The sequence below is a fragment of the Dipodomys merriami genome, unplaced genomic scaffold (genome assembly GCF_024711535.1).
Source record: "Dipodomys merriami isolate MVZ:Mamm:240054 unplaced genomic scaffold, mDipMer1.0.p SCAF_7, whole genome shotgun sequence".
NCBI lineage: Eukaryota > Metazoa > Chordata > Mammalia > Rodentia > Heteromyidae > Dipodomys > Dipodomys merriami.
The window spans coordinates 71,693,818-71,719,066 of NW_027206290.1; the positions used below are offsets into that span (position 1 = coordinate 71,693,818).

Sequence of the window (25,249 nt, forward strand, 5' to 3'; positions counted from 1 at the left end):
AGTGTTTTCTGCTCATTCCTTTTTTTCTCCCCAGAGGCCTGATTCTTCCCAAAGTATGCAATAAAAAAAAGTTCTATCCATCACATAGGGTATTGTACCCTAAGCAGGTTTTAAAACAATTATATTATAACATCCCTCATGAAATTAAACATGCTTATTTTAATTTTTCTTACTAATTTTGTCAAGTGCATATCTTCAATAATAGTTTAACTTGCTTGTGGAAACCAGTTATACCTTTTCTTGTACTCTTCAATGATTTTAATGACAAAGAACCAGGCAAAACTAAACTGTAACATATCTATGCTATTCCTTTGCACTAACAGTCTAATCCGTGAAAGCAGAAAAAGCACTGTGATCATGTGTTTGGAGCTGACTCAGTGTCCCACAGCAGTTATCTGTCAGATTAACATGGACTCCTCCTCCTATTTATGGTATCTCAGTCATGGGGAAAACCTGAATATCTCTATAGAGACAACTGAAATGGTTCTGCCTCCCTGGAGGAATGGCTGCTTTATAGCAGCAGATTCTTAGAAAATACATCTACTCCTGTCATTACAACCACTATCTTGGTGCTACCTCAGGAAGTCACCTTATGCCAACTAGTTAGCTACCAGCTATGAGTATCAGGGAAACAGATCAGGCCAAACTGCAGCTGAAACCAATCATGGTGGATGGCAGATAGACACTATGGGTATAGAGATGCCTTTCTTGAGTTCTGCGATTGACATTACAAACGTGAAAAAGAATAATCATAAATTCTGCCACTCAACTGAAGTCTATGGAAGCAAATAGGTGAGACCATTCCATATACTTACTGGAATGTGAACATGTATGAGAACATGTGATGTTGATGAGGACAGCAAGTCCCTTCACTTGTAACCCACCCCACTTCAAGAAGTTGTTCCAAAGTCTGCCTTACCTGGTCTGGCAACAGACCCCTGCAGTACTGTGGCTGGAGTTTCCTTTGGGATTAAATTCTGTGAAGGGACTAAAGCAAGAAAAACATACAAAATATTACAGGCCTTTTACTCCTTTCCTAAATAACACAGAAAGCATTAACTAAATTAAGAACTTTGTGTGTGTGTGTGTGTGTGTGTGTGTGTGTGTGTGTGTGTGTGTGTGTGTGTGTGTGTGTGTGTGTGTGTGTGTGTGTGTGTGTGTGTGTGTGTGTGTGTGTGTGTGTGTGTGTGTGTGTGTGTGTGTGTGTGTGTGTGTGTGTGTGTGTGTGTGTGTGTGTGTGTGTGTGTGTGTGTGTGTGTGTGTGTGTGTGTGTGTGTGTGTGTATCTGTCTGGTTGTGGGGCCTGAACTCTGGGCCTGGGTGCTGTCCCTCAGCTCTTCAGCTCACGGCTAGCACTCTACCACTTGAGCCACAGCACCACTTCCGACTTTTTTCTTTTTGTTTATGTGGTGCTGAGGAATGGAACCCAGGGCCTCAGGCATGCAAGGCAAGCGCTCTACCACTGAGCCACCTTCCCAGACCTCAAGAACTTTTTAATTGCTGCAATACTGTATTATTATTGTTGCTGTTTTTGTTTCTCTTTGTAGGTACTGGAGTTTGAACTCAGAGTCTCACAATTGCTAAGCAGGTGCTCTATCACTTAAAAAGAGAGTAATTAAAGCTAGGTACTGATGGCTCACTCATGTAATCCTAGCTACTTAGGAGGCTGAGATTTTAGGACTGTGGTTGAAAGCCAGTCTAGGCAGAAAAGCCCACGGGACTCATCTCCAAATAACTACCAAAAAGCTGAAAGTAGAGCTGTGGCTGAAAGTGGAAGAGCACCAGCAAAAAAGCTCTACCCAGTCCTTGAGTTCAAGCCCTAGGACTGGCACCAAAAAGGGAAGGGGGGCAGTAATTGTAGCCAACCTTGAAATTACATTTTAAAATCGCTTTAAAAATCAACTAATCTCACAGAGTAGCCAAGACTACTTTTTATTTATGTAAATAGAAGGGAAGGAAACGACTATGACAACAGCAACTTCATTTTTTTGCTTCTTAAGGGTCAATTTTTTTTTGGTCATGGGACTTGAACTCTGGGCCTGGACACTGTCCCTCAGCTCTTCAGCTCAAGGTGAATGCTCTACCACTTGAGCCACAGTGCCACTTCCAGTTTTCTGGTGGTTTATTGGAGATAAGAATCTCCTGGACTTTCCTGCCCAGACTGGCTTTGAACTGTGATCCTCAGATCTCAACCTCCTGAGTAGTTAGGATTACAGGTGTGAGCTACCAGCACCCGGCTTAAGGCTCAATTTATGATCACTACTCTCTTTTATTTTTATTTTTTTTTGAGACTGGGTCTCATTATGTAGCCAGGCTGACCTGTAGTCAGGCTTGCAACCCTCCTGCCTCAACTCTGATTACTGGCATGTGCCATTACACCAACTCTGACTACTATTTATAAACTTCAAAACAAGGGGCTGGGAAGGTGGCTCAGAGATAGAGCGTTTGCCTTGCATGCATGAGACCCTGGGTTTGACTCCTCAGCACCACATAAGCAAAAAGAAAAAAGCCGGAAGTGGTGCTGTGGCTCAAGTGGTAGAGCGCTAGCCTTGAGCTGAAGAGCTGAGGGACAGCGCCCAGGCCCAGAGTTCAGGCCCCACGACCGGACCCCCCCAAAAACAAAAACAAAAACAAAACAAAACAATAAACTTCAAAACAAGCTGGGCAGTAGTAGCTCATGTCTAATCCTAGACACTCAGGAGACTGAGCTCTGAGGATCTCAGTTTGAAGTCAACCCAGGCAGGAAGCCTATGAGATTCTCATCTCCAATCAACAAGCAAAAAGCTGGAGTTAAGAGTGCTAGTCTTGAGCACAAAAGCTCAGGGACAGCACCATGCCCTAAGTTCAAGCCCCAAGACTGATTGCTCCCCCCCACCAAAACCTCCCAACCAACCAACCAACTCCAGAACATGAAACCCAAGCCATTTAAAGAGAAATGCTTATACTATTAACTTGAGCATTTTCAAAATCTGTTTTTATGGGCCTGGGAAGGTGGCTCAGTGGTAGAGTGCTTGCCTTGCATGCATGAGGCCTTGGGTTTGATTCCTCAGCACCACATAAGCAGAAAAAAGCCAGAAGTGGTGCTGTGGCTCAAATGGTAGAGCGCTAGCTTTGAACTGAAGAGCTCAAGGACAGGGCCCAGGCCCAGAGTTCAGGCCCATGACCGACAATAAATAAATAAATAAATAAATAAATTTTACCCCTCTTAAAACTACATCAGAACCAAAAAGCATCTAATCTTGTACTTTTTCTATAGTATCTAGCAAGACTGATGGGCAGAAAACAGATGTTCAACAATGAATAAACAAATCTGTTACTATTTACCTTGACAGTTACAAAGCAAGACTCTGAACTATGTACTCTTAGAAAACATATTACATCCTTCTTGCATATCAGAAACTAAGCTTAATTTTTTTTTGGGGGGGGGGTTGGTCATGGAGTTTAAACTCAGGGCCTGTGCTTTGTCTCTGAACTCTTTCACTCAAGGCTGTCACTCTACAACTTTGAGCCGCAGCACCACTTCTGGATTTTTGGTGGTTAATTAGAGGTAAGAGTCTCATGGACTTTGCTGCCTGATCAGGTTTTGAACCATAATTCTGAGATCTCAGCCTCCTGAGTAGCTAGGATCACAGGTGTGGGCTACCAGTGCCCAGCCTCAGCTTAATATTAAAGATAAACATATGTGGGGTTGGAGGTATGGTTTAGTTGGCAGAGTGCAAGCCAATGAGCAAGGCATCAGGCACTGAGTTCAAGTCCTGGTCTCTCACAAAAAAAGAAAGAAACAAAGAAAAGATGAGCACATGTGGTGTAAGTAACATGACATGAAAGAAATGCAAAAACTATGAAGTGCCCTGGGGGTCCAAGTCAAAAGATACCAATTCTAGATTGAGAAATCTAATGGAAGGCTAAAGGGATAAACTTCAGAAGTAGTCTTTGAAGGACAGAAAGAATTTAGTCCTCAGGGAATGGAATAACTAAATGTTCTAAAACAGAACCTTCCTGGATTATACAGCAAAAATTAAAGGTACAGACACGTCACACTCAAAGGTGCATTCTGTCATCTTGATACTTCATTCTAAAATCCTTAGTAAACTCTACAACACTACGTTTTAATCTCCTATAGAATTTTGTAAATTTCTCTCTTCACTTAAAGGCAGTCAACACATTTGTATCAAGAATTTATTTTGGATGCTTATGTGATAAAGCTTAAAATTATGTCTTAGCTTCTAGTTTTAAGTTCATATTGGTTTCTCAAATTTTTCAAGGTAAAAGCAAAGAAGTCCCTTGAAAAACAATAGAGACAATAACTATGAACAAGTTGGCCTTAACTACAGAGAATTTTTTCTAATGGCTAGTTCACATCCCCTATCCAAACAATAGATCATTTTTTGTCACTTCACTATTTTTTTTTGTATTGGAGGAAAAGTTCTTGAATGGAAATGTTTAGTATCAGAGACTATATTTAAGTCACAGCAGTTTCTTCTCAATTCTTATGGTTACCTACATCAACAGAAATCAAATGGGAAAATGAGTTCCTACCATGTGAAAGTGGAGTCTCTGTCTCCTATCAGGGCAGCAAACTCCCTATAGGCTTTTATCCTTCCCAGAATTATCTGAGGTAAAGTGACAGAGAGAGAAAGGAATTAGCCTTTCCCAGAGCTCTGCATGAGGAAGTATGCCTGCTACTTGATGTGAAATGCTTTCACTGAATCCTTGTGCAAATTCTGGGAGGTAGGAATTATAATCTTCCTTTTACAGGTTCAACTACCAGGAACTTACCTGACTGCAACTGGTAACCAGTGAAACTAAAATTTACTCTGATAGGCCCCTGAATTGTTTGTTCTTTCTTTTTTTGGGTGGTGGTGGTGGTGGTGGTGGTGGTGGTGTCGGGACGGACCTGAACCAGAGCCTCACACACTCTTGCTCAGTTGTTTTATTGTTATTTTTGGTCTGTCATGGGGCTTGAACTCAGGGTCTATGCTCTGTTCCTGAGCTCTTTCATTCAAGAGTAGTGCTCTACCAATATGAGCCACTTCCAGTTTTCTGGTGGTTAATTGGAGATAAAAGTCTCATGGACTTTCCTGCCTGAGCTGGCTTTGAATTGTGATCCACAAATCTGAGTCTCCTGAGTAGTTAGGATGATAGGTATTAGCTACCAGTGCCCAGCTATCTCCTCCTCCTCTTGAGTGCCTATCTCGTAGGATGATAGGTGTTAGCTACCAGTGCCCAGCTATCTTCTCCTCTTCAGTGCCTATCACTCAAAGTGTTTTATTACTATTTTTTTGTTGGTCATGGGGCTTGAACTCTGAGCCTGGGCACTGTCCCTCAGCTCTTCAGCTCAAGGCTAGTGCTCTATACTTGAGCCACAGCACCACTTCCGGCTTTTTTCTTTTTGCTTATGTGGTGCTGAGGAATTGAACCCAGGGCCTCAGGCATGCAAGGCAAGTGCTCTACCACTGAGCTACCTTTTTGTTCTCATTTTACAAAGGAGACTAAATTTTGGTGTAGTCAAGTTAACACTGCTGGTATATGCTTTACTTAATCCATGTAAAAATATTTATCTAGTGTTATGTATGATTCCAAATTCATATTTCTGATGAATATTTTGGACCCAAAGTATTAATTTTGAATCATATATAATGCCAAACTTATCTGGCTTTTCATCACTCTAATCCTGGTTTTTTGGCCTTTTTTTCCCCCCTGGAAAACTCTTCTCTAGTAATAGCCCAGCCAGAAAGGGAATGATTCCTGAGGAATGGAGAACAACTGGAAAGAAGATAAGGGAATCTGCTCTGAGACAGCTGCAAGCAAGCCTTTATCATCATAAGGGACAATTAAAAGACGCTGCTACTCACACTTAAGGGGTACGGTTAGGATACAGGCTCATAGTACAGACTAAATAAATACTGATATTCTCACCCATAACACAGGGCAAGATTACCTCTAGCCCATATGATGGACATGAAGATGATGTGAGATGATGTGAAAATGCTTCCTTTTAGCTCATCCATGTGGCAGTTTTTCATGGAAAAGTAACAGTTCTGAACTGGAACTGAACTGCCTTTCTCATGCTTTTACCAAAACATTAACGACGGGTGGCCAGTCCATGATGAATGGTTCCTGCCAATGTTTCCTTTGTCTTGGTGCCACTCAGCTTAACAGTAGGTAACCACTGTTGTCAAGGAACCAGCCCAACTATGCCAGCTTTATTCGGAGTTTGTTACATCCCTAGCTGTGAGTGCTTTTTGGTCTGGAAAGCTGGCTTGTCTCATCATACCCACAGCTAGGACATTCTCTCTATAATTATGAATTGTTCTTGTTTTATATGAACTAAAAGATAATGTCTTTGATAATTAGTTTGTCAGCATTGAATTGTTTCAACTGTGAGGTTCTTAAGCTTTTTGCTTCATAGTATCAAAACAATGTTAGCGATCCTTTCACATGAAAGGTTTGTAGTTGAAACATTACATATATTTTTCTGTTCATAATAATCTGTACAAAAATGCTTTCTTTTTAAACTGAGAAACTTTTATATGTATATAAATGAATTATGTTATCATTATTTCAGAAGTCGAGAACCATGTTAATGAATGTAAAATTAACATGGGACTTACAAGCACATTTTCTAATACTTTATTTGGGCAGTATTTGGGATTTAATCCAGGGCCTCTCACTTACTAGGTGGATGCTTTATCATTTGAGCCATGTCTCCAGCCCTCTAATTTTTTTTGCCAGTCCTGGTGCTTGAACTCTGGGCCTAGGTGCTGTCCCTTAGCTTTTTCAAGGCTAGCACTTTACCACTTGAGCCACAGCTCCACTTTTGGCTTTGTATGGTTAACTGAAGAACCTCATGAACTTTCCTGTCCAGGCTGGCTTCTAACCAAGATTTCTCAGATTCAGCCTCCCGAGTAGCTAGGATTATAGGTGTGAGCTACTGGCCCCTGGCTTCTAATTTACTTTTAATAAGCAGAACTATGACTTTTGCCATTCCTCTTTCTCCAAGTAGAAATGAATCATGCTTTCTCTCTTGTGGGACAGATCAGCAAAACACTCCAACATGAGCAGATGATGCCAAGACCAAGTACATACCTATGCTGGGTAGAAGCTCTGGATGGGATCCCACCTTCTCCTCCACTAGGCCACCTGCAAGTGGTTCAGATGCTATGCCACCATGATTGTTTTTTGTGGTCGGCACCGTGGAGATGAGCTCAGAGGGTACTAGAGTAGTTACTATTGAACGTACACTGGTGGGAAGAGCACCGCCAGGTAAGATGGGTCCAGTTGAGGTGGAGCCTGGGCCCATGGGGCTTGAAGTCATTTTTAGCAGAGTGGGTGCTGGGGGTGTTGGGATTTTACTGTCCAATTCTGTTGAGCACTGTTCAGTTCCTAAGAGCCCAGGAGTTGTGGTCTCAAGTCCTTGGCCTTCGGTCTCTCCATCTGCACCATATTGCTCTTCTCCTTTCTCAAGAGAACCTGTAACTTTCTTACATGCTTTGGTCAGCAAAATCTGGCCAATTTTGTCCACTTTTCCCTTGCCCTTACTAGATGAGACTGGGCTTCGCCGGTTGACAGAGGAGCCTGGACTATTGGTCAAAAGGGGAGAAACCATTGTGGTTGGCTGTGAAGAAGGCAGAGTGCTCTGATCTACTGAGGTGTTCACTTGAGGACTAGCCTCATCTGGATTTAGTTCTTTCACTTGTTGGACAGGGGGATGAGGGGCAACAACAGGAGAGGATGTAGAAGGTGGGGAAGGAAGCTGAACAGGAGTGGCTCGAGAGTTAAGGACCAAGGGTCGACTTGTCTGGATGTTTGAAGCAGGACTACTGGAGGGAACATTAGGTGGTACAGGAGCTGAAGAAAATTTTATGTTCTGAGGTATGTGTAAAGGGCCAACAACCGTGACAGACGGAGGCATCAGGCCAGAGTTGGTAGTCAAGGGAGCTGCAGGAATTGTGCTTGGCTGTGATCCTTTCATAACCTGAATTATTGAAGATGAATTGATAAAGACAGGTGTAATGAACTGAGGCCGGGCGTTAGACTGGGCAGCTGCCTGTCCTTCAGAAACCATAACCTTGTTACCCACATTGGGCATTGTGACAACTGTTGACATCAATGCAGACTGCAAGTGCGTTGGCAAGGCTGCTGATGTGTTAGCTGAAGTGGTTATAGGATTGGAAGTGACAAATACAGTTATTTGATTTGGGGGCAAGGGAGTGGAGATGGAGGAAGAGCAAACAGGTCTTGACATTACTGGAGGGATGCTTGGTGCAACATTAGAACTGACCTCATTCAATTCTGGATGCACAATGGTTGAACAGGCCTCATGACTGTGAGGTAAGTTCAGGGAATTAGAGGATTCTTTAGAAGATGGGTCCTGCAGTGTGGGAATGACAGATGCTTTCTTGAGGTCCTCCCCTGAAGTTCCTGGAGGTGTTACTTCCAAATCTGTAAGCCCTGGGGGTTTAATGGTCACATTAGGAGCTCCGGAGTTGTCAAGAAGTTGACTTAATGATGTTGGTGCTTCCCTCATGGCAGGAGACATCAAAGTTTTACTTTCTTCAACACTGGGAAGTTTGTTAGGATCTGAAGATTGCCCATCCTTTTTGGATTGATCTTCAGGGATGACCATTTTAACTTCTTGGGCAGGGACTGCTTTTAGCTCGACATTTACCTGCTCCTTCCTACCCTGGTAATTCTGGCAATCACTGTCCTGAGGTACATGCAAGCTCTCCTTATTATCATCAAGAACAGCCCCTACCGCAGCCACAGGCACGGAGGGATTCTGAGAATTCAGCCCATTATTGTTAGGAAAACTCCCAGGGATGGGAGGATTGGTCAGAGGAGAAGGGTTGACCAATACATTTCTTGGCAACTCCACATTCTGTAACAGAGCTGTGCTTGTTTGAGAGGCCAGAGAAAGTTTAGGGGCTTTTGAATTTTGCCTCCCAGGACTTGGGGTAGTTTTCCTACTAGACCCAGGACTAGACCTCCGACTGTTACTTGGACTTGCCCGTTTTGTTGCTCCAGAATTAGATTGCTTTCCAGAATTCACCACAACAGAATCTACTTTGTGAGTTTGTGGAGTAGCAAAATTGGAAGGATTATTTATGTTAAGATTTGAAGGTGCTTGCCCAATGGCCTTCAGAGTTGTTGGGTTTAGGCCCTGTTGATCAAAACCCCTGTTTAAATTTGGCCTAGGAGGTAAAGGAATATTAATCTGCGGAGGGAAGAGTCCTGCTATGGAGGCATTGAGTCTTTCGGGTGACAGACTGATTTCTGAAGGTTCTGTACTGGGAGGACGGTTGTTGGGTGTCTGAGGATAATAGGGTCTTGGGCTGGCTCTGTTTGGTGTTTTAGGCCTTGCTGTTTGGGTTGGAGCAGCCACATTTGGAAAATGGTGGCCATGGGAGCTGGGCAGGGAATTTACAGGGGGCTGCTGAGGAGTTGCACCTTGAGTTGCAGAAAGGGGTGATGGTCCAGGTTTGGGCCCGGTCATCATTAACTGAGTCTGAGAAACTACTAAATGGGAAGGCATGTTGTTTGGGCCTCCTGAGACAGATGGTACTTCACTGCTACCTGCTTCAGGAAGTGAGGGTATCTCTCCCAGTGGGGAACTAGAAGGATTCTGTGGGTTTTCTTGGTATACCATTTTCCTTGAATTACTTCCCAAAGGAGTATTAACAGGCATTGGCATTCTTTGTTTATCAGGTGATGGTGGCACAGAGGCAGGTCCTTGCAAACTGACCATGACAGGCACATTGCCACTCTGCTGCATGGGCATTCTCTGAGAGTCTGGGTTCAGAGGGCCCCTTGGGGGATGGACATTTTGAGAGACTGGAAGCCTAATGGATTTGGGATCTTGCTGCATCATAAGCATCATCATCATTTGTTGTTGCTGCTGCTGCTGTTGCTGTTGCTGAGACTGTGGCTGACTAGGAGGTGGCGGCTGCTGCGGCTGCTGCGGAGGCAGTGGTGGCTGTGGCTGCTGCTGTGGTTGTTGTGGTGGGGGTGCCACATGCTGCATGAGTTGAGGAGGCATCTGCTGAAGTGGCCTCTGTTCAACTGGTTGAGTAGGATAACCTAAAACAAGCCCCCAAAATCAGGGAAGTTAGATTTGCGCAAGAAAACTTTGCTACCTTTAGAGTATAGTTGTGCAATACTCATTTAGGTGGCAGATTGTGTACAAACAGCTCAGGTATGCCCACTCCTGGGACAGGCACCTCATTATTTGACATGAGCAAAGGGGCACACTGTTTAAGGAACAAAAAGTAAAGCATTAAGAACCTAGAGTCTCTTGGTGTTCAGGGCCTGAATGATGCAATACCGTACCAAAATTCTTCTAGGTACTCTGTGCTATGCATGGCAAATAGTTGAGCCTACCAGCCAAACAAGACTAGCAATTAGCTGGCCACCAAGCATTCAGGTCTCATGTAGATATAATTAGCACTTCACTGTATATGTGAATGAAATAAAACATTTAAGTAAATTTTGCTTTTGTGGTAGCAGAGGATTAGTTTCTTTTAAGCCTTAGTCTTGTTAACATCAGCACTGAAGATGGCCTTTTTATTCCTTCAACTGAAGTAAAATATAAAATTCTTGGATTCAGTTCCTTAAGAGGATTTAAAAATTATTCCAATTCACTGGCTCCATACACTACTGAAAGCTTTGGGTTCAATTCTTTAGAGTAAACTGAATAAGAATTACACAGCCCCTCAGTTTGTATCAATTTAATAAATAAAGGGAGCAATGGGGGCTGACAATATGCTGAAAATGAGGGTACTCAATTTTTTATGCATATTAATTTCTATTCATTTTTACATGTAAACCTCTATTTGGAAAATATTCTCAATGAAACCACACTTGGAAAATAAATAAGCTAGAAGTACAGCCCTCAGGAATAAAAAGTAATTTTGGAAAAAGGACTGAGGGGCAATGTTGTCCAAACCTGCAGAAAGCAACATTTTAAATGACTGCCTCTTTGGTGAGAATTTTACTTGGCATTTTAGAACAAAAAAGTCTTAAAGAATCAGCAAAAAGGATAGGAAGATATTCAAAGTAAACCAATTATAAAAATGATCCAGTGGGAAAAATGAGTAAATATCTGGACTCCAACTCCACAAATCAGATAATTCCATGGTTGCATGAAAAATACATTCAGAAAGTCTTCAGAAGGTGCAGGTATATGAATAGTTGGCTCTAGCAGTTGGAAGAAATGCTGGTTTGAGATTTTTTTTTTTCACAATTTTATTTCGTTTTATTATTTTTTTACAGGCTTAAGATTTTTATAGAATAGCTACCAAATGCTCTGGGTCAGATTCTTTTTTTTTTTTTTTTTTTTTGCCAGTCATGGGGCCTGAGCTCTGGGCCTGGGTGCTGTCCCTCAGCTCTTCAGCTCAAGGCTAGCACTCTACCACTTGAGCCACAGTGCCACTTCTGGCTTTTTCTGCTTATGTGGTGCTGAGGAATTGAACCCAGGGCCTCTTGCATGCAAGGCAAGCACTCTACCACTGAGCCACCTTCCCAGCCCTCTGGGTCAGATTCTGTAGTCAGTACTTAATGAATGTCTTCTAACCAGCAATTTTCATGGTACCAATGAGTATAATCAGCAAAATCTAGTTTTGGAGATCTTTCTTAAAAATCTTTTTTGTTTTAAGCTCAAGTAATATGTGGCATTGCTACAGGTCAAATACAGTGTATTTTTATTTTGTACATCGACTCTGGGGTTCACACATTAAGAAAACCATAATTTCTGCAACAGTTTGCTCACATCAGGGTATAAACCTGATGATTTTCATCTCATCTTTAAAACCAGCTTACCAGTAGCACAGACAATATAGCCGACACTCAAAACTAACAGCTAAAGGCATGGATGCCATAATGAGTCCAGAAGCTAGAGGCAGTTATACAAAGGGCATTAGTAATAAGAATACAGATTGAGGTTCATGTGACAGAAGGGTGAGAGGGAAAGCCAGGACACACACAGTACCTATAACACAATAAAAAAAAAAACCCCACATTTATTAGCAGAGGATTCAAATTTATAAGATTTTTAGGCATCAGGCAAGTAGTAAATAAAAGTAGGCTTGTATAGGATAGCAGGAGTCACATGGATCCCTTCAAACTGAAAAAAGTAGAGGCCTATTTCTTTTTTTTGATCGTGGGGCTTGAACTCTGGGCCTGGGTGCTGTCCCTCAGCTCTTCAGCTCAAGGCGAGGGTTCTACCACTTGAGCTACAGCGCCACTTCCGGTTTTCTGGTGGTTTATTGGAGATAAGAATCTCACGGTCTCCTATCCGGGCTGGCTTTGAACCTGGATCCTCAGATCTCAGCCTCCTGAGTAGCTAGGATTACAGGCGTGAGCCACCAGCGCCCGGCTAGAGGCCTATTTCTAACTTGATTTTAAATTCATACCTTTAGGAAACTGTATGGCAAATTCAAACCTATCATAGAGCAAGTTTAGCCTGTAAACCTCCAGATTGCAAAAAACAGGCAATAAATGTATATGAAGACTCCCCTGGAATTCATACAAGAGTTCAGATGTGTCTGAACTGCTTACAATGCCTTCTGGACATATCATCAAAGACTGGAGACCTCTCAACCCCAATTGTGCTCTCACTGGTGGGAAGTGTGCTATGTAGCAATTGCTAATAAATGACATCAAATATTGATATCATGATAGATTTACTTCTCTTAAAATTTACTTTTAAAATGTATAAGTTAAGGGCAAAGTTTATTCCTAAAATAATATTACCTTCATTTACGATCAAAAAGGAGATGGAACCTCTAGTGAGGAAGAAATAAAACACAGGGAACAAACAATGGAGGCACAGAGGACAGTGTCCTCAGTGTGAAGGGATTGCTCTACATCCTTGACTGTGTCATGAAGAAATAAAGTTATAAGCCACTGTTTAGGACAAGAATAACCAGGTATAATAGGTGGGTTGAAATGAATTTTAGAGGCTTTTTCCTCTTCAAGATAATTTATCAACATTGAAAGGAAAACATTTTATAATTAGAAAAGGGGTCCTCAACAATACTGATACTATTCCCAATAAACTATTAAGTTGGTAGTAGCTACATAGATTGCCTTTTATTATGCTTTATGAATAGTTTTTGGCTTAAAATGAGAAATAAAATTCTTGTTAAAAAAACATCTTGTTTTAAATCCCTGGTAGTTTTCTTCTTTGAGAAAGCCCCAGGAGACAGTCTACAGGAAAGGCAGGTAAGCAGTATTAGAGAAAACATCTCTTCATTTAATCTTATTTCATTCTTATGCAAACTAGAACCTTGTTGACAAGAACAATTTCAGTTTGATTTTTCACATTTCAGTCTGATTTTTATGAGGACTTTAATGAATATAACTTGAGCAGAATGTATATAACTGTGTGTATAAGCACACAAATGTGTGCTTATAACTTTAGAAGTTACCTTTGTAACAGTTACTTATATTCAAGACAAAACTTTCAAATACTGGGCATATTAAATCACTAAAGTAGACTAGTTAACAGACAAAATATTGTTTCCTCACAGAGAAAGTAGCCTCATAATGTCGTGCACATGATAATACATAATCTTTAGCTAAAATTTCATTACCTGGTGGCCGGTTTGAAAATTCTGGCAGTTTAGGGCCTGTGTTATCTAAATTAATTCCTTGTTCTCCAGGCAAAGGTTGCTGATCAGCATCTTCCAGACCAGCTGGGCGATTATCTGGGGTACTAAAAAAATAAATAACAAGTTTGATAATAGGTTGTATAAGAAATACATGAAACTTGCTCAACCTTTCCCCTATTTCTGAAGAATTACAATGTTTGCTTTATCATCCCTATCATTACTTATATATCTTTAGTCTGTATAAACCACTCATAGTAACATTAAAAAACCTGGCAATTTCATTAAATGGTAAAATTTTCTTAATCTAACAGAATTATATTGAAGTGTATCCCAAATTCCTGATAAAATGTTTACATGTGTTTTTGTTGCTGTTGCTATTGATCCTGGGGTTTGAACTCTGGGCTTGGGTGCTGTCCCTGAGCTCTTTTGCTCAAGGCTAGAACTCCTCCACTTTGTCTTTCCTTTTTTTTGGTTGGTCATGGGGCTTGAGCTCTGGGCCTGGGCACTGTCCCTCAGCTCTTTAGCTCAAAGCTAGCGCTCTACCACTTGAGCCACAGCGCCACTTCCGGTTTTCTGATGGTTTATTGGAGATAAGAGTCTCATGGACTTTCCTGCCCAGGCTGGCTTTGAACAGCAATCCTTAGATCTTAGCCTCCTGAGTAGCTAGGATTACAAGGCATGAGCCACTAGTGGCTGGCTGAACTCCCCCACTTTGAACTACAGCTCCACTTCAGTTTTCTGGTGGTTAATTCAAGTTAAGAGTCTCATGGACTTTCCTGCTCGGCTGGCTTGGAACTGAGATCCTTAGATCTCAGCTTTATGAGTAGCTAGGATTACAGGCGTGAGCCACCAGCACCCTGCTTACAACGTTTAACCTAGTCATGGTTTGGGGCTATCAATATTTAAAGGACTATTCATGTGGAAACACAATATCATCAGCAAAACTATTAAATTCAATCAAGACTCAATAATTCATAACACCCCACATTTGGTTGTAAATTGGCTGATGGAAATCGTATTCAGAGAACAAAGGGGGAGAATATCACAACAAAGTTAGTGAATTCTGCTGCAGGATGAGTACTTGCAGATATAACCATTGGTTTTGAGAGGTCTTCATTTTCACATGTAGCTCACACTTAAGTGGGGAAGAAAAAAAAAAAAGAAACGTATCCACGGATATCCACATAGTCAAAGAATTGGCATGTTCATATCCTCCATTTGGTTTGTAATCTCGCTCCTAGCTTCATCCTTCTTTCCTACCTCTAGTTTCCCTTTGCCTTAATTACAGTCAGGGCACTTTCAGACAGTTTCATTATACTCTGAGTAGTTTTATAAAGCACGATTAGTGAATTTTGTGTGTATGTGCCAGTCCTGGTGACTGAATTCAGGGCCTAGGTGCTGTATCTGAGCTATGTTTTTGTTCAAAGCAAGCACTCCACCACTTGGGCAACAACTTCATTTCAGCATTTTGGTGGTTAAGTGGACATAAGAGACTCACAGGACTTTCCTGTCCAGGCTGGCTTTGAACTGATATCCTCAGATCTGGACCCCCTGAGTAGCTAGGATTATAAGCATGGACTGTAAATGCCCAATCCCTAAGTGTACTGTAAAAGCACTAGCATCTGGGAATTTAGAACCTGAAGTAAGTCCTTAGCACATCCAGACCCCTACACTAAGTTGTTCTTTATATGACTTCCCCTCATTTCAAATTATAGGCAAAGCTTTTGTGGTTATCTTTTACTTTCAAAAGACTATGGCTAAGGTGGGCACTTGTAATCCTAGCTACTCAAGGAGGCTGAGATTGAGGTTCGAAGCCAGCTCAGGCAGAAAAGTCAATGAGAGTTTTATTTCCAATAAACTACTAAAAAATAGTCAAGTGGATCTGTGGCTCAAGTGGTAGAGCACTACTAGCCTTGAGTGCCCAGACCCTGAATTCAAGCCCCCAGGACCAGCACCAAAAATTAATTAAAAAACTGTATTGCTAGAGTTTCCTCATATTTAGTTCCACATATTAATATGGATGAGAAAACAAATACCTTTTTGAGTATAGGCTCAAGAATCCAAAGTAACCTAGGGACAGAGTTAGGAACAGATGTCTTGATTAAACCTATTCTCTCCCTTTCCTAGAAGCTTGATACTGGACAAGGTCCTTTTCATAATGTGTAGGCCCAAGAAGTAGGCAACCTCTCTCAGGACTAGTGAAGACAGCAGAAATACATAACAATTGTAACTGACTGGACTTACAATTTACTCCCAGCTAATTAGAAAGAATAACACAGATATTCTCATAAAATGTTATTCCTGTATGTTGAAACAGTAAAAAAATTAACTGAGAAAGAGCTATCAGAAAAAAGTAGTTAAATAAAGCACAAATTAAGTTTGAATTCAGGAAAATACAGATTAATACACAATGATTGGCTATTGCATGAGATTTAAGCAGAAAGTTCTTATGATTTAACAGATTACATCAAAGAGTGTTGTAAAAGGCTGGATAAAAGTACCTGGTTTTTCCCTTGTACTACCACCTGAAGATAATAAAAATAACACAATAACAAAAACAGTAAGTGATTTTAGTTTGAAAATTTGAGATTACTTAAATAAAATTTCCCTGTTGTTCAGGGGATTAACTCAGAGGCCTTACACTCACTCACTCAGCTTGCTTGCTCATGGTAGATGATCCACCCCTTCAGCCATGCCTGCTGTCTGACATTTTGCATTAAATGGAGAGTCACATGGCCTGGGCTTGTTTGACCAAGATTTTCCTGGTCTCAGCCTCCTGAGTAGCGAGGATTATAGGAATGAGCCACCAGGGTCTGGGCCTCTGTTCTTTTTGTTGCTGTCTTTTTTTTTTTTTTTTTTTTTTTTAAGTAGTTCTAGGAATTTGTTTCCTGTTGATGTCTGTGAATTTATTTTGTAATTAAGGGCTGAAAATCAAGTTCAATCTATATTTCTCTGGAAACATCAAAATCAGAAACCCCTTAAATTAATATTTAGGTTCAGAAAATATAAATTGCTAATTACCCTTCCTGTTTTGGTCTAGCAAAAAAGCTCACCTGGAGAACCTTTACTGAAAGGGTAACTGACTTAAAAGATCCAATCATCTTAGCATAGAGTTTAAGCTTTTAAGTAGGAGAAAGGGTCTTTAAAGAAAAGGAAGTTGTACAAAAGACCATTTTTATTTGAGAGATAGAAGGGTGTCTCCATAAGTAGTTTGCATTCCCAAAATACATTGGCCCTTCTGGCTCAACAAGCCATGATAAACTGGAAGCTAATGCTTTGTTCAGTTGCAGTGTGTAGCACTGGTTTACATTTTAGGCTTTGAGTGCCACAAGACTAAGTCAAGTTTCACTAAGACTCCAGAATTAAGAGATATCAACAAATTACAAGGTAACATACTATTTGGATCCTTAGTTGAACAAACATATTGCAAGAAAAAAAAAGAGATTATCATAGAAATGTGATCACTGGACATATTAAACTATTAAGGGAAATTTTTTTTTCTTCATTTTGGTGCCAGTACTGGGGCTTGAACTCAGGGCCTGCAATCTCCCTTAGCTTTTTTGCTCAGGGATGGTGCTCTGCTACTTAAGCCACATCTCCACTTCTGACTTTTTGCTGGATAATTGAAGATAAAGAGTCTTAAGGTTTTCTCCCTGGGCTGGCTTCAAACCACAATCCTCAGATCTCAGCCTCCTGAGTAGCTAGGTTTACAGGCATGAGCCACCAGACCCTGGCACGGGACTAACAATTTTGCTAATGGTATTGTATGGTCATATGAAAGAACTATCCTTATCTTTTAGAGGTAGTATTGAAGTATTCATATGTAAATTTGCCTTAAAATAATCAAGAATGTAATAGGAGAGAATACAGATAAAGGCAATACAATATATGCAGTGAACTGGTAACTGTTGAAGTAGATCCCATTATGCTCTTCTAATTTTATATATGCTTTAAATTTTCCATCAACAAAAGTGTCCACATAGAAACAAATGAGTAAGATTTGAGGCAAAATGATCACAACCTACTTTAGGTCTTGCTGACTATTTTTCTTCTTCCGAGGGGGTTTCTTCTTCTTCGGTTTATTTGCATTGGTATTATTTTGTTTATTGTTCACCCCAAAATGGCCTGCAGAGATGTCACTCTGCAACAAGTTGACCAACAAGGGGCTTGTTAGTGTTACATCCTTATTGACTGGGAAGCCTGGATTCTGACCACAGGACATCTGATTTCCATTCGGTGCTCCACTGAAAGGTGCATTGAAAGGCATCCCATGGCCTGGGAAGTGGTTTCCCGAAGTACTGTTTCCCTGCATGGCCTGCACATGTGGGGGAACCAAGTTGGTTTGTTGCATGCTAACATCAGGCATCATCTGAGACAAGCTGACATCATTATTTGCTGGAGTGGCAGGATCACCATGCTGCTGAGCCATGTGTGGGCTGGGCCCTGGTGGCCTCAGGACTTGCCCCTGAATCCCCATAACCTGAGATGGACTGTTGTTCACAGGCCCTTGCTGGGGCAGCAGTTGTCCTGACATCTGTCCTGTAAACTGCACCATGTTTCCTTGCATGTTCGGAGTTGGTCCCCTCATTATCTGTGCTGGTCCCGGCATGACATTGGATTGGTTCTGAGTGTTAAACTGCTGCTTATTTCCCTGCATCTGATTGGTCATGATCTGATCTAGCATTGGGTTTTGTTGAAGCAAAACTTGTCCCTGGGGGCCCATCATCTGGTTATGTGGTGCCATCATTTGTGGGCCCTGCTGGGAAAGCATCTGCTTGGGTGGGGTCATCCTTTGGGGTGAGGGCCCAAGGTTTTGGTTCTGGGGGTTCACCATCATCTGGCCCTGTGGCATAAGCTGGGCTCTTGAGAGGATCATAGGATTCTGAGGGTTCAAAGTTCCTTGTTGCTGGACCATCTGTCCCTGTGAGGGCACAATCTGCTGGTGTATGCCCATCAGTTGAGATGGTGGGCCCTGCTGAGGCTGGCCTTGCATGTTGCCCAGGTTCACCTGAGGAACCCCAGAACTACCAGCCTGCTGGTTGTTCATGTTGCCATGAAGTCCCATGAGACTCGGCTGCATCATATTTGGTGGCCCATGGGACACCTGCATCTGGTTTTGAGGAGGACCAGCTCCTTGACCACCTTAAAAACAAAACAAAACAAAGACACAGTTTCAGAAAGAAATAACTATTTTTATCAGAAAGAAATATCATCTTATCAGATACTTAAATTATTTTAGAAGCCCAAAACCTGACTAATATAAGTGTACTGCATCTGGTATTTATTCTGTGAGGTTTTTAAACTACAGAGATGTCACAGAGAATAATTTATATTTTGCATGACCACATACAATTTCTTTACTTCTTTTTGATGACTAAAAGATAATATCTTAAAAATCCATCAAGTTTACTTTCTTTTAGATTAAATAAAGAGAAAAAACTGTATGACCTATAGCTAAGTATTGTGAAAATTTAACAAAAAGTACCATAGGCTAGTGAAGTAAGCTCTGCCATGAATCATCAGTGAAACAAAGAATTGTGCCAGTGTTCTTGTAGGAAAACCTCGGCATTGCTGCAAGACATTTATTTTAAAATGCTTCTTAGAAATCATTTCTGACTCTCAAAGGCTATATGTGTGATGTTGTGATGCTGTACTTCAAAGGAAAAAATACTTGTGTGTATGTGCCCATATTGGAGCTTGAACTCAGAGCCTAGACACTTTTTTTTTGCTCAACATGATGCTCTACAATTAAGCCACAGCTCCACCTCTGGCTTTTTGGTGGTTAATTGGAGATAAGAGTCTCATGGACTTTCCTGCTTGGGCTGGCTTCGAACCATGATCCTCAGGTCTCAGCTTCTTGAGTAGGCATAAGCCACTAGTGCTAGCTAATTTTCAGTTTTAATTAGGGGCTAGAAAGAGGAAACCATAATGAAGTTATGAAGCCAGTCCACACTCCAGTCAGAGAAGGAGTTAATTGTCCCTTGCTTACATATATAGAGTTTTCCTGAACCTTAAGGAAGTTTTTAAAATCAGCCTCATGAACCCAAAACTTGAACTCATGATCATTGTATATGCTATATATATTGCATATACTAGTATATCTTCATCTGATTAACTACTTAACAAGTTCAAGGTACTTTTGGTGCTAAGATAATCCCAATAAACAAGATAGACCAAATCCCTGTTCCTTTATTTGGCGAGAAACACATTTAAAAAGAAAAGTATTTTCTCAGGAAACAGTAAAAAACTAACAAGAGAAATAACCTAAGAGTAACAGAATAGAAAAGGACAAAGGAGAAGAGAGCTACACTGGATAGGCTAATTGTGTAAATCAAAACAATAGGTGGAAGATACCATATAAAAAAGACAACCAAGGAGGGGGTAACAATGTTCGCCAAGAAATGTACTCATTACCTTACTCATGTAACTGTAACCCCCCCTCTGTACCGCATCTTTACAATAAAAAAAAAGACAAAACAGAAGTGCTGGAAGTGGAGGAATTAAGAATTTCATCATGGTTTTATAACTTCCCATTAAAAAAAAACCCATAAGTCAGGGGGTAAAAAGGTAAATGTCTCAGCAACTTGAAGAAACTGAAGAAAGAGAGATGAAATTTGAGTTAGAGCAAGAATCAGCAACATTTTTTTTTGCAGTTTTGCAATAGCACATGGGAAAAGTCAAATAGTCTGCCCCATCCTGCTCTCCCAATAAAGGTAGTTTTAAGTTTTATTTTCATTAAGCCGGGATTTTCTTATTCTTTAGTGATTTATAATTAAAGCTGTAATGACATAACAAATTAACTCCAATTGAGGATAGGAGTTCAGAAAATATGAGTTACCTTAGTCCAAATTGTTCAAATAAGAACGGGTAGGAGGATAAAGTCACATGGTCTCTAAACAATCAGAAACCCAAAAATACAAAATGGGGATTTTTACAATAGTGCTTTACTAATATTACCTTTTAGCCATTCTACTATATCTTATTTTCTAAAATTTCTTCTCATATATATATACACTGCTGGTATTAGTACTAATTAAACTTGAAAAGTAACATATCCACATGTACATAAGAATTCAGACACTCAGCAATGGGGCTGGGAAGGTGGCTCAGTGGTGGAGTTCATGCCTCGCATGCATGAGGCCCTGGGTTTGATTCTTCAGCCCACAGAAACAGAAAAAGCCAGAAGTGGCACTGTGGCTCAAGTGGTAGAGCTCTAGCCTTGAGCTGAAGAGCTGAGGGCCAGAGCCCAGGCCAAGAGTTTAAGCCCTACAACCGACAATAATAATAATAATAATAACAATAATAATACACAATAAAATACAATTAAAAAAGAATTCAGACACTCAGCAAAAACAAAAGCTAATATGTATTATCTAGAGGGTTTTTTTTTGTGTGTGTGCCAGTCTTGAGGCTTGAACCAGGGTCTGGGTGCTGTCTCTGAGCTTTTTTTGCTGAAGGCTAGTGCTCTACCATCTGAGCCACAGTGCCACTTCTGGTTTTCTGGTGGTTAATTGGAGATAAAGAGTCACAGACTTTCCTGCCCAGGCTGGCTTTGAATTAAGATCCTCAGATCTTGACCTCCTGCGCAGCTAGGATTACAGGCATATGCCATCAGAGCCTGGCAAGATTTTTAAATTGCAGCTGTCCAAACATCCCATATGTCTGTATGCCTATGTATGTATAATTTCCTCTCCCACAAATGCCTTTTTCCTTTTTACTATTGAGTAAGCTCTGAGAGGTCAGCAAATCAGATAAATATTTGGAAGACTGCTGTTCTCAATGAGCAGAATTGAATAGTTGCAACAAAGACAACAGAGAAAAAAAGTTGCTGATTCTTGCTCTAACTCAAATTTCATCTCTCTTTCTTCAGTTTTTTCAGTTTGCTGAGACATTTACCTATTTTCTCATGTACTGCTTACTACACTGAAAGATTAGTTATGTGTTTGAAATTAGAGGGAAAGACAAGAACCCGTTCATTTGTATACCCCTGTTGCCTATCAAAGTATTTACCACACAATCAATGCTTAATAAATGCTTGCTAAATAAACCACAGGAAACAAACCTGCATGCTGGACATTTTGATTTGCTTGCAGCTGAGGGGGTCCTGAATTCCCAGGGGTGGTCGCTGTGGTAGAAGGCACCTGACCTTGCATAAAGTTTGGATTGGCCTGTCCTGCTGAGAAGCCAGGTGGGAGGCGTTTAGGCATTCCTTAATAGAAAACAATGAGTAAGGCAGTTACCTAGCAAATTTATACTCTTGCTTAGATATGGAATGAATAAGGAAGGATGAGCTGCATGAAGTCTCCACTGGCTTAGCTCTCTCTGTCACACTGGTAGGATCTTTAATAATAAGGTTGGGAAAGATGGTTAAAAAAATCAACACAATTCCTTACATGAGCATTGTCAAGATGAAAAAGAAATACTAAAAAATTTACACTTAGAACATGCCAAGGAAAAATGGCAATCTGCTTCCTAAATGTGATTCTGAGGCTATGCCACCGCAAGGTTTGAGGGCTCACTTTTCTCTGTAATACAATGGACACCAAAAATTTACATACTTTATTTAACACAGACACCAGAGGAATATGCTAAATTCTCATATTCAAACAATTTGATATGGAATACTAAGAGCTGGGTCCTAATCTTGAGGATTTTTTTTTTTGCCTGAAGGGAAATGGATGACAGTCTCCTTTGCAGAGAATTTCCCCCAGTGTTGTGCTTGTCTCTTAGGAAGAGAGAGACAGGACATTAGAAAGAGTTCATAGGAGCTTCAAAGTGAGGCTATGTTAAACTTATTATGCCTTTTCCTCGTAAGGTTTGCTGTGATTCTGACAGCTATGGCACCAAAAACCATGTTCTAATGAAATTTTGAATTCAAGCACTATTTTTTTTTTTAGTAAGGCCTAATTTCAGAAAATAAATTTGTAAGGAGAATCTCAGACCAACTTATTGTTTAAAATGCAGGCCTTGATGTGACCAGATCACATAGGTGAGCCACCTATCATTTGCTGTATGAGAGCATCAAGACCTAAATCTCACTTAAATTTTTTTGTACTTGTCCATTTTTTATAAGGGCCAAATTTCCAATGCCCTGATAAGCTGTCCTTTCTTCAGTAGTGACAAGTTCCCATTCGCACGCTTCTATTGCAGAAAGGACTACTCAGGTTCCAATGATCCAGGGCTAGATGCCCAGAACTGAAATATTCTTTCATTTTCTAAACACTTCTTAGGATTCAAGTATTAGAGCTTCTATGTCAGCAAAATTAATTACAACAAAAGAAAAAAATTGATGAGCAACTTAACTTCACCAGAAACCATGGGAACGTGACTTTGCTATGTTGCACTGAAGATGCAAAGTTTTTTTGGATAGGTAATGGGTGTCTTTTGGTGGAGAATATGCTTATCAGATGACAGCATTACTAATGCTCTCTATACCTTACTGTAAAGCTCCAAGCACGTTCATGTGCAGTAGATCAATGATTAATAAGAATAAATAATAAACATGGAGATGGATAAGTTTTACTGTAATCGTTTTACCTCTCACACATTAAGCTCCATTGCTTTTTCTTCATACAAGAGGCACCTTACAAAATAAATAAATAAATCTCCTTTAGGTATAACTAGTGGAATTCCCTCTCTAAGGAGCAGGCATTGGCATTATAAAACTATAAAAGTCAATGATTTCTGAACTTATTCCCCTTTAAATGGTAATCAAACTAAACAAATACCATGCTTATAATTTTACTAAGTAGGATCATTAAAACTGATAACTAGAAGGGCATTTCCCCCAATCAGACCTTGTACTTATCTTTTTGCTCTATTGCAAAATCTTAATTTTTCAACTGATGAGAAGTTTGCTAATAAAATGCATGTTTCATCTGGACATTTAACATTACTAGTAAAAGATCAAGCAAAAATCAGAAACAAAATGAACATCTCTATATGGAATTTTACCTGCATTTTATCCAGACAGCTAGCTTATATTTAAGCAGTAAGATGCTGCATAATGTCTCATGATAATAATGCATCCAGTTAACTAAGTTATATCACGTGTAACTGCAATATCACAAAACAAATAATTATACCTTTATTTCATCCCCTCCATTAACTCTATAAGCTGACATTCTATTCAGTACTATCTCCAGCAAATTTAGCAACACAGTGCTAGCATTTCTCACCTCCTAGGCCTGGATGTAAACTCTGTGGCCCCTGGTTTGGTGGCTGCTGCTGCATCACCATGAAGTTAGGTGGCACATTTCCCTGTTGAACCATAGGATTCCGACCTGGAGAGCTGACAGGCTGCTGAAATCCCTGGGGAAGTGGGTTATTTTGAGGTGGCCTTGGTCCCATCTGCTGTTGAGTTTGGTTAACTGTTGGGGAAGACGCAGGGGATCCCTGCTGGAAGGAGGAGGGTGAGGAGGCAGGAGACTTGTTGGTGAGGTGGGGCTGTTGCAGGGGGGTTGGGACCCTGGAGGGCCCTCCCTGCAAGCTTTTCATTTGAGGAGCTGTGAACTGGCCTGGGTTGCTCATCTGAGGAAAGTTTGTGTGGGCTTGTGAGGCTTGCTGGCTGCCAAAGGGATAAGGAGGGGGAGGGTGAGAAGGTGTCTGTACCGTGGCTAAGGATGGTCTTGCCTGGAGTTGCTGTTGCATTGGGCCAGGCAAAGGAGCCTTCTTCCACCCTTGGTTTGCAGTCATTGTGCCCAGAGAACCCTGGGCTGGAGGAGGCTGAAGGGCTCCTGAAGGCAGTTGGTTCCAGCCTGGAGGAACAGGCACCTGAGTTGGGGCAGTAAACTGGGGTCGAATCCCCTGTGGCTGTTGCTGCTGATGTTGCTGTGGGGGTCTTGTCTGCAATTGCTGCTGTTGTTGCTGTTGCTGTTGCTGTTGCTGCTGCTGTTGCTGCTGCAGCTGGGGAAAATTAGCTGGGTTCATTTGTCTGTTCACAGGGACAGGCTGCATTGAATGGTGTGGAGGAGGTAAAGATCCTGAGGGATGACTCTGCTGCTGTACATGGAGTCCAGAGAGGAGTGGATCCATTGCATCTGTTTAAAGAAATGGCCAGAAAGAATTAATCTACTATAACTTAGATCCTATAGCACAGTGGCCTAGATCTTCAGGTACCACTGGTGTTGCCATATTTGTGAGACCTTCCCGGTGCAAAGCAATTTATCAAGGTCCACAGGAAGATGAACCTACCTTAAAGAGAATTTATGGTTTAACAGTGGATGGCGAAGGGGAGGGATGGGGGAGAAAAAGGAAGGAGTGGGTAACAATGCTCAACAGGAAATGTACTCAAGGGGCTGGGAAGGTAGCTTAGTGGTAGAGCGCTTGCCTTGCATGCCTGAGGCCCTGGGTTCCATTCCTCAGCCCCACATAAGCAAAAAGAAAAAAGCTGGAAGTGGCGCTGTGGCTCAAATGGTAGAACGCTAGCCTTGAGCTGAGGGATAGCGCCCAGGTCCAGAGTTCAGGCCCCATGACTGGACCCCCCCTCCAAAAAAAAAAGAAATGTACTCATTGCCTTACTTATGTAACTGTACAGCACCTTTACAACAAAATTAAGTAAAAAATAAAATTAAATAATAAAAATACAAATAAAAATAATATAAACAAAATAAATAATAATAATAATAATAATAAATTAAA

At 41.0% G+C, this 25,249-nt stretch overlaps 1 protein-coding gene across 9 annotated transcripts in view; it reads right to left on the reverse strand.

The window, feature by feature from the left end:
- The window catches only part of Ncoa6 (nuclear receptor coactivator 6), a 95,597-nt gene that overhangs the window by 22,474 nt on the left and 47,874 nt on the right, over positions 1-25,249 (reverse strand). For 5 of the 9 annotated variants that reach the window (XM_070007107.1, XM_070007108.1, XM_070007110.1 and 2 more), the window contains 6 exons: positions 23,788-24,648; positions 21,672-21,818; positions 17,635-18,751; positions 13,592-13,713; positions 7,089-10,079; positions 920-988 (listed from right to left, as the gene is read on the reverse strand). In XM_070007107.1, coding sequence (XP_069863208.1) covers positions 920-988; positions 7,089-10,079; positions 13,592-13,713; positions 17,635-18,751; positions 21,672-21,818; positions 23,788-24,648 — 5,307 coding nt within the window. The remainder of the gene's footprint in view (positions 1-919; positions 989-7,088; positions 10,080-13,591; positions 13,714-17,634; positions 18,752-21,671; positions 21,819-23,787; positions 24,649-25,249) is intronic. The other 4 variants (XM_070007113.1, XM_070007112.1, XM_070007111.1 and 1 more) reach the window with 3 other exon arrangements.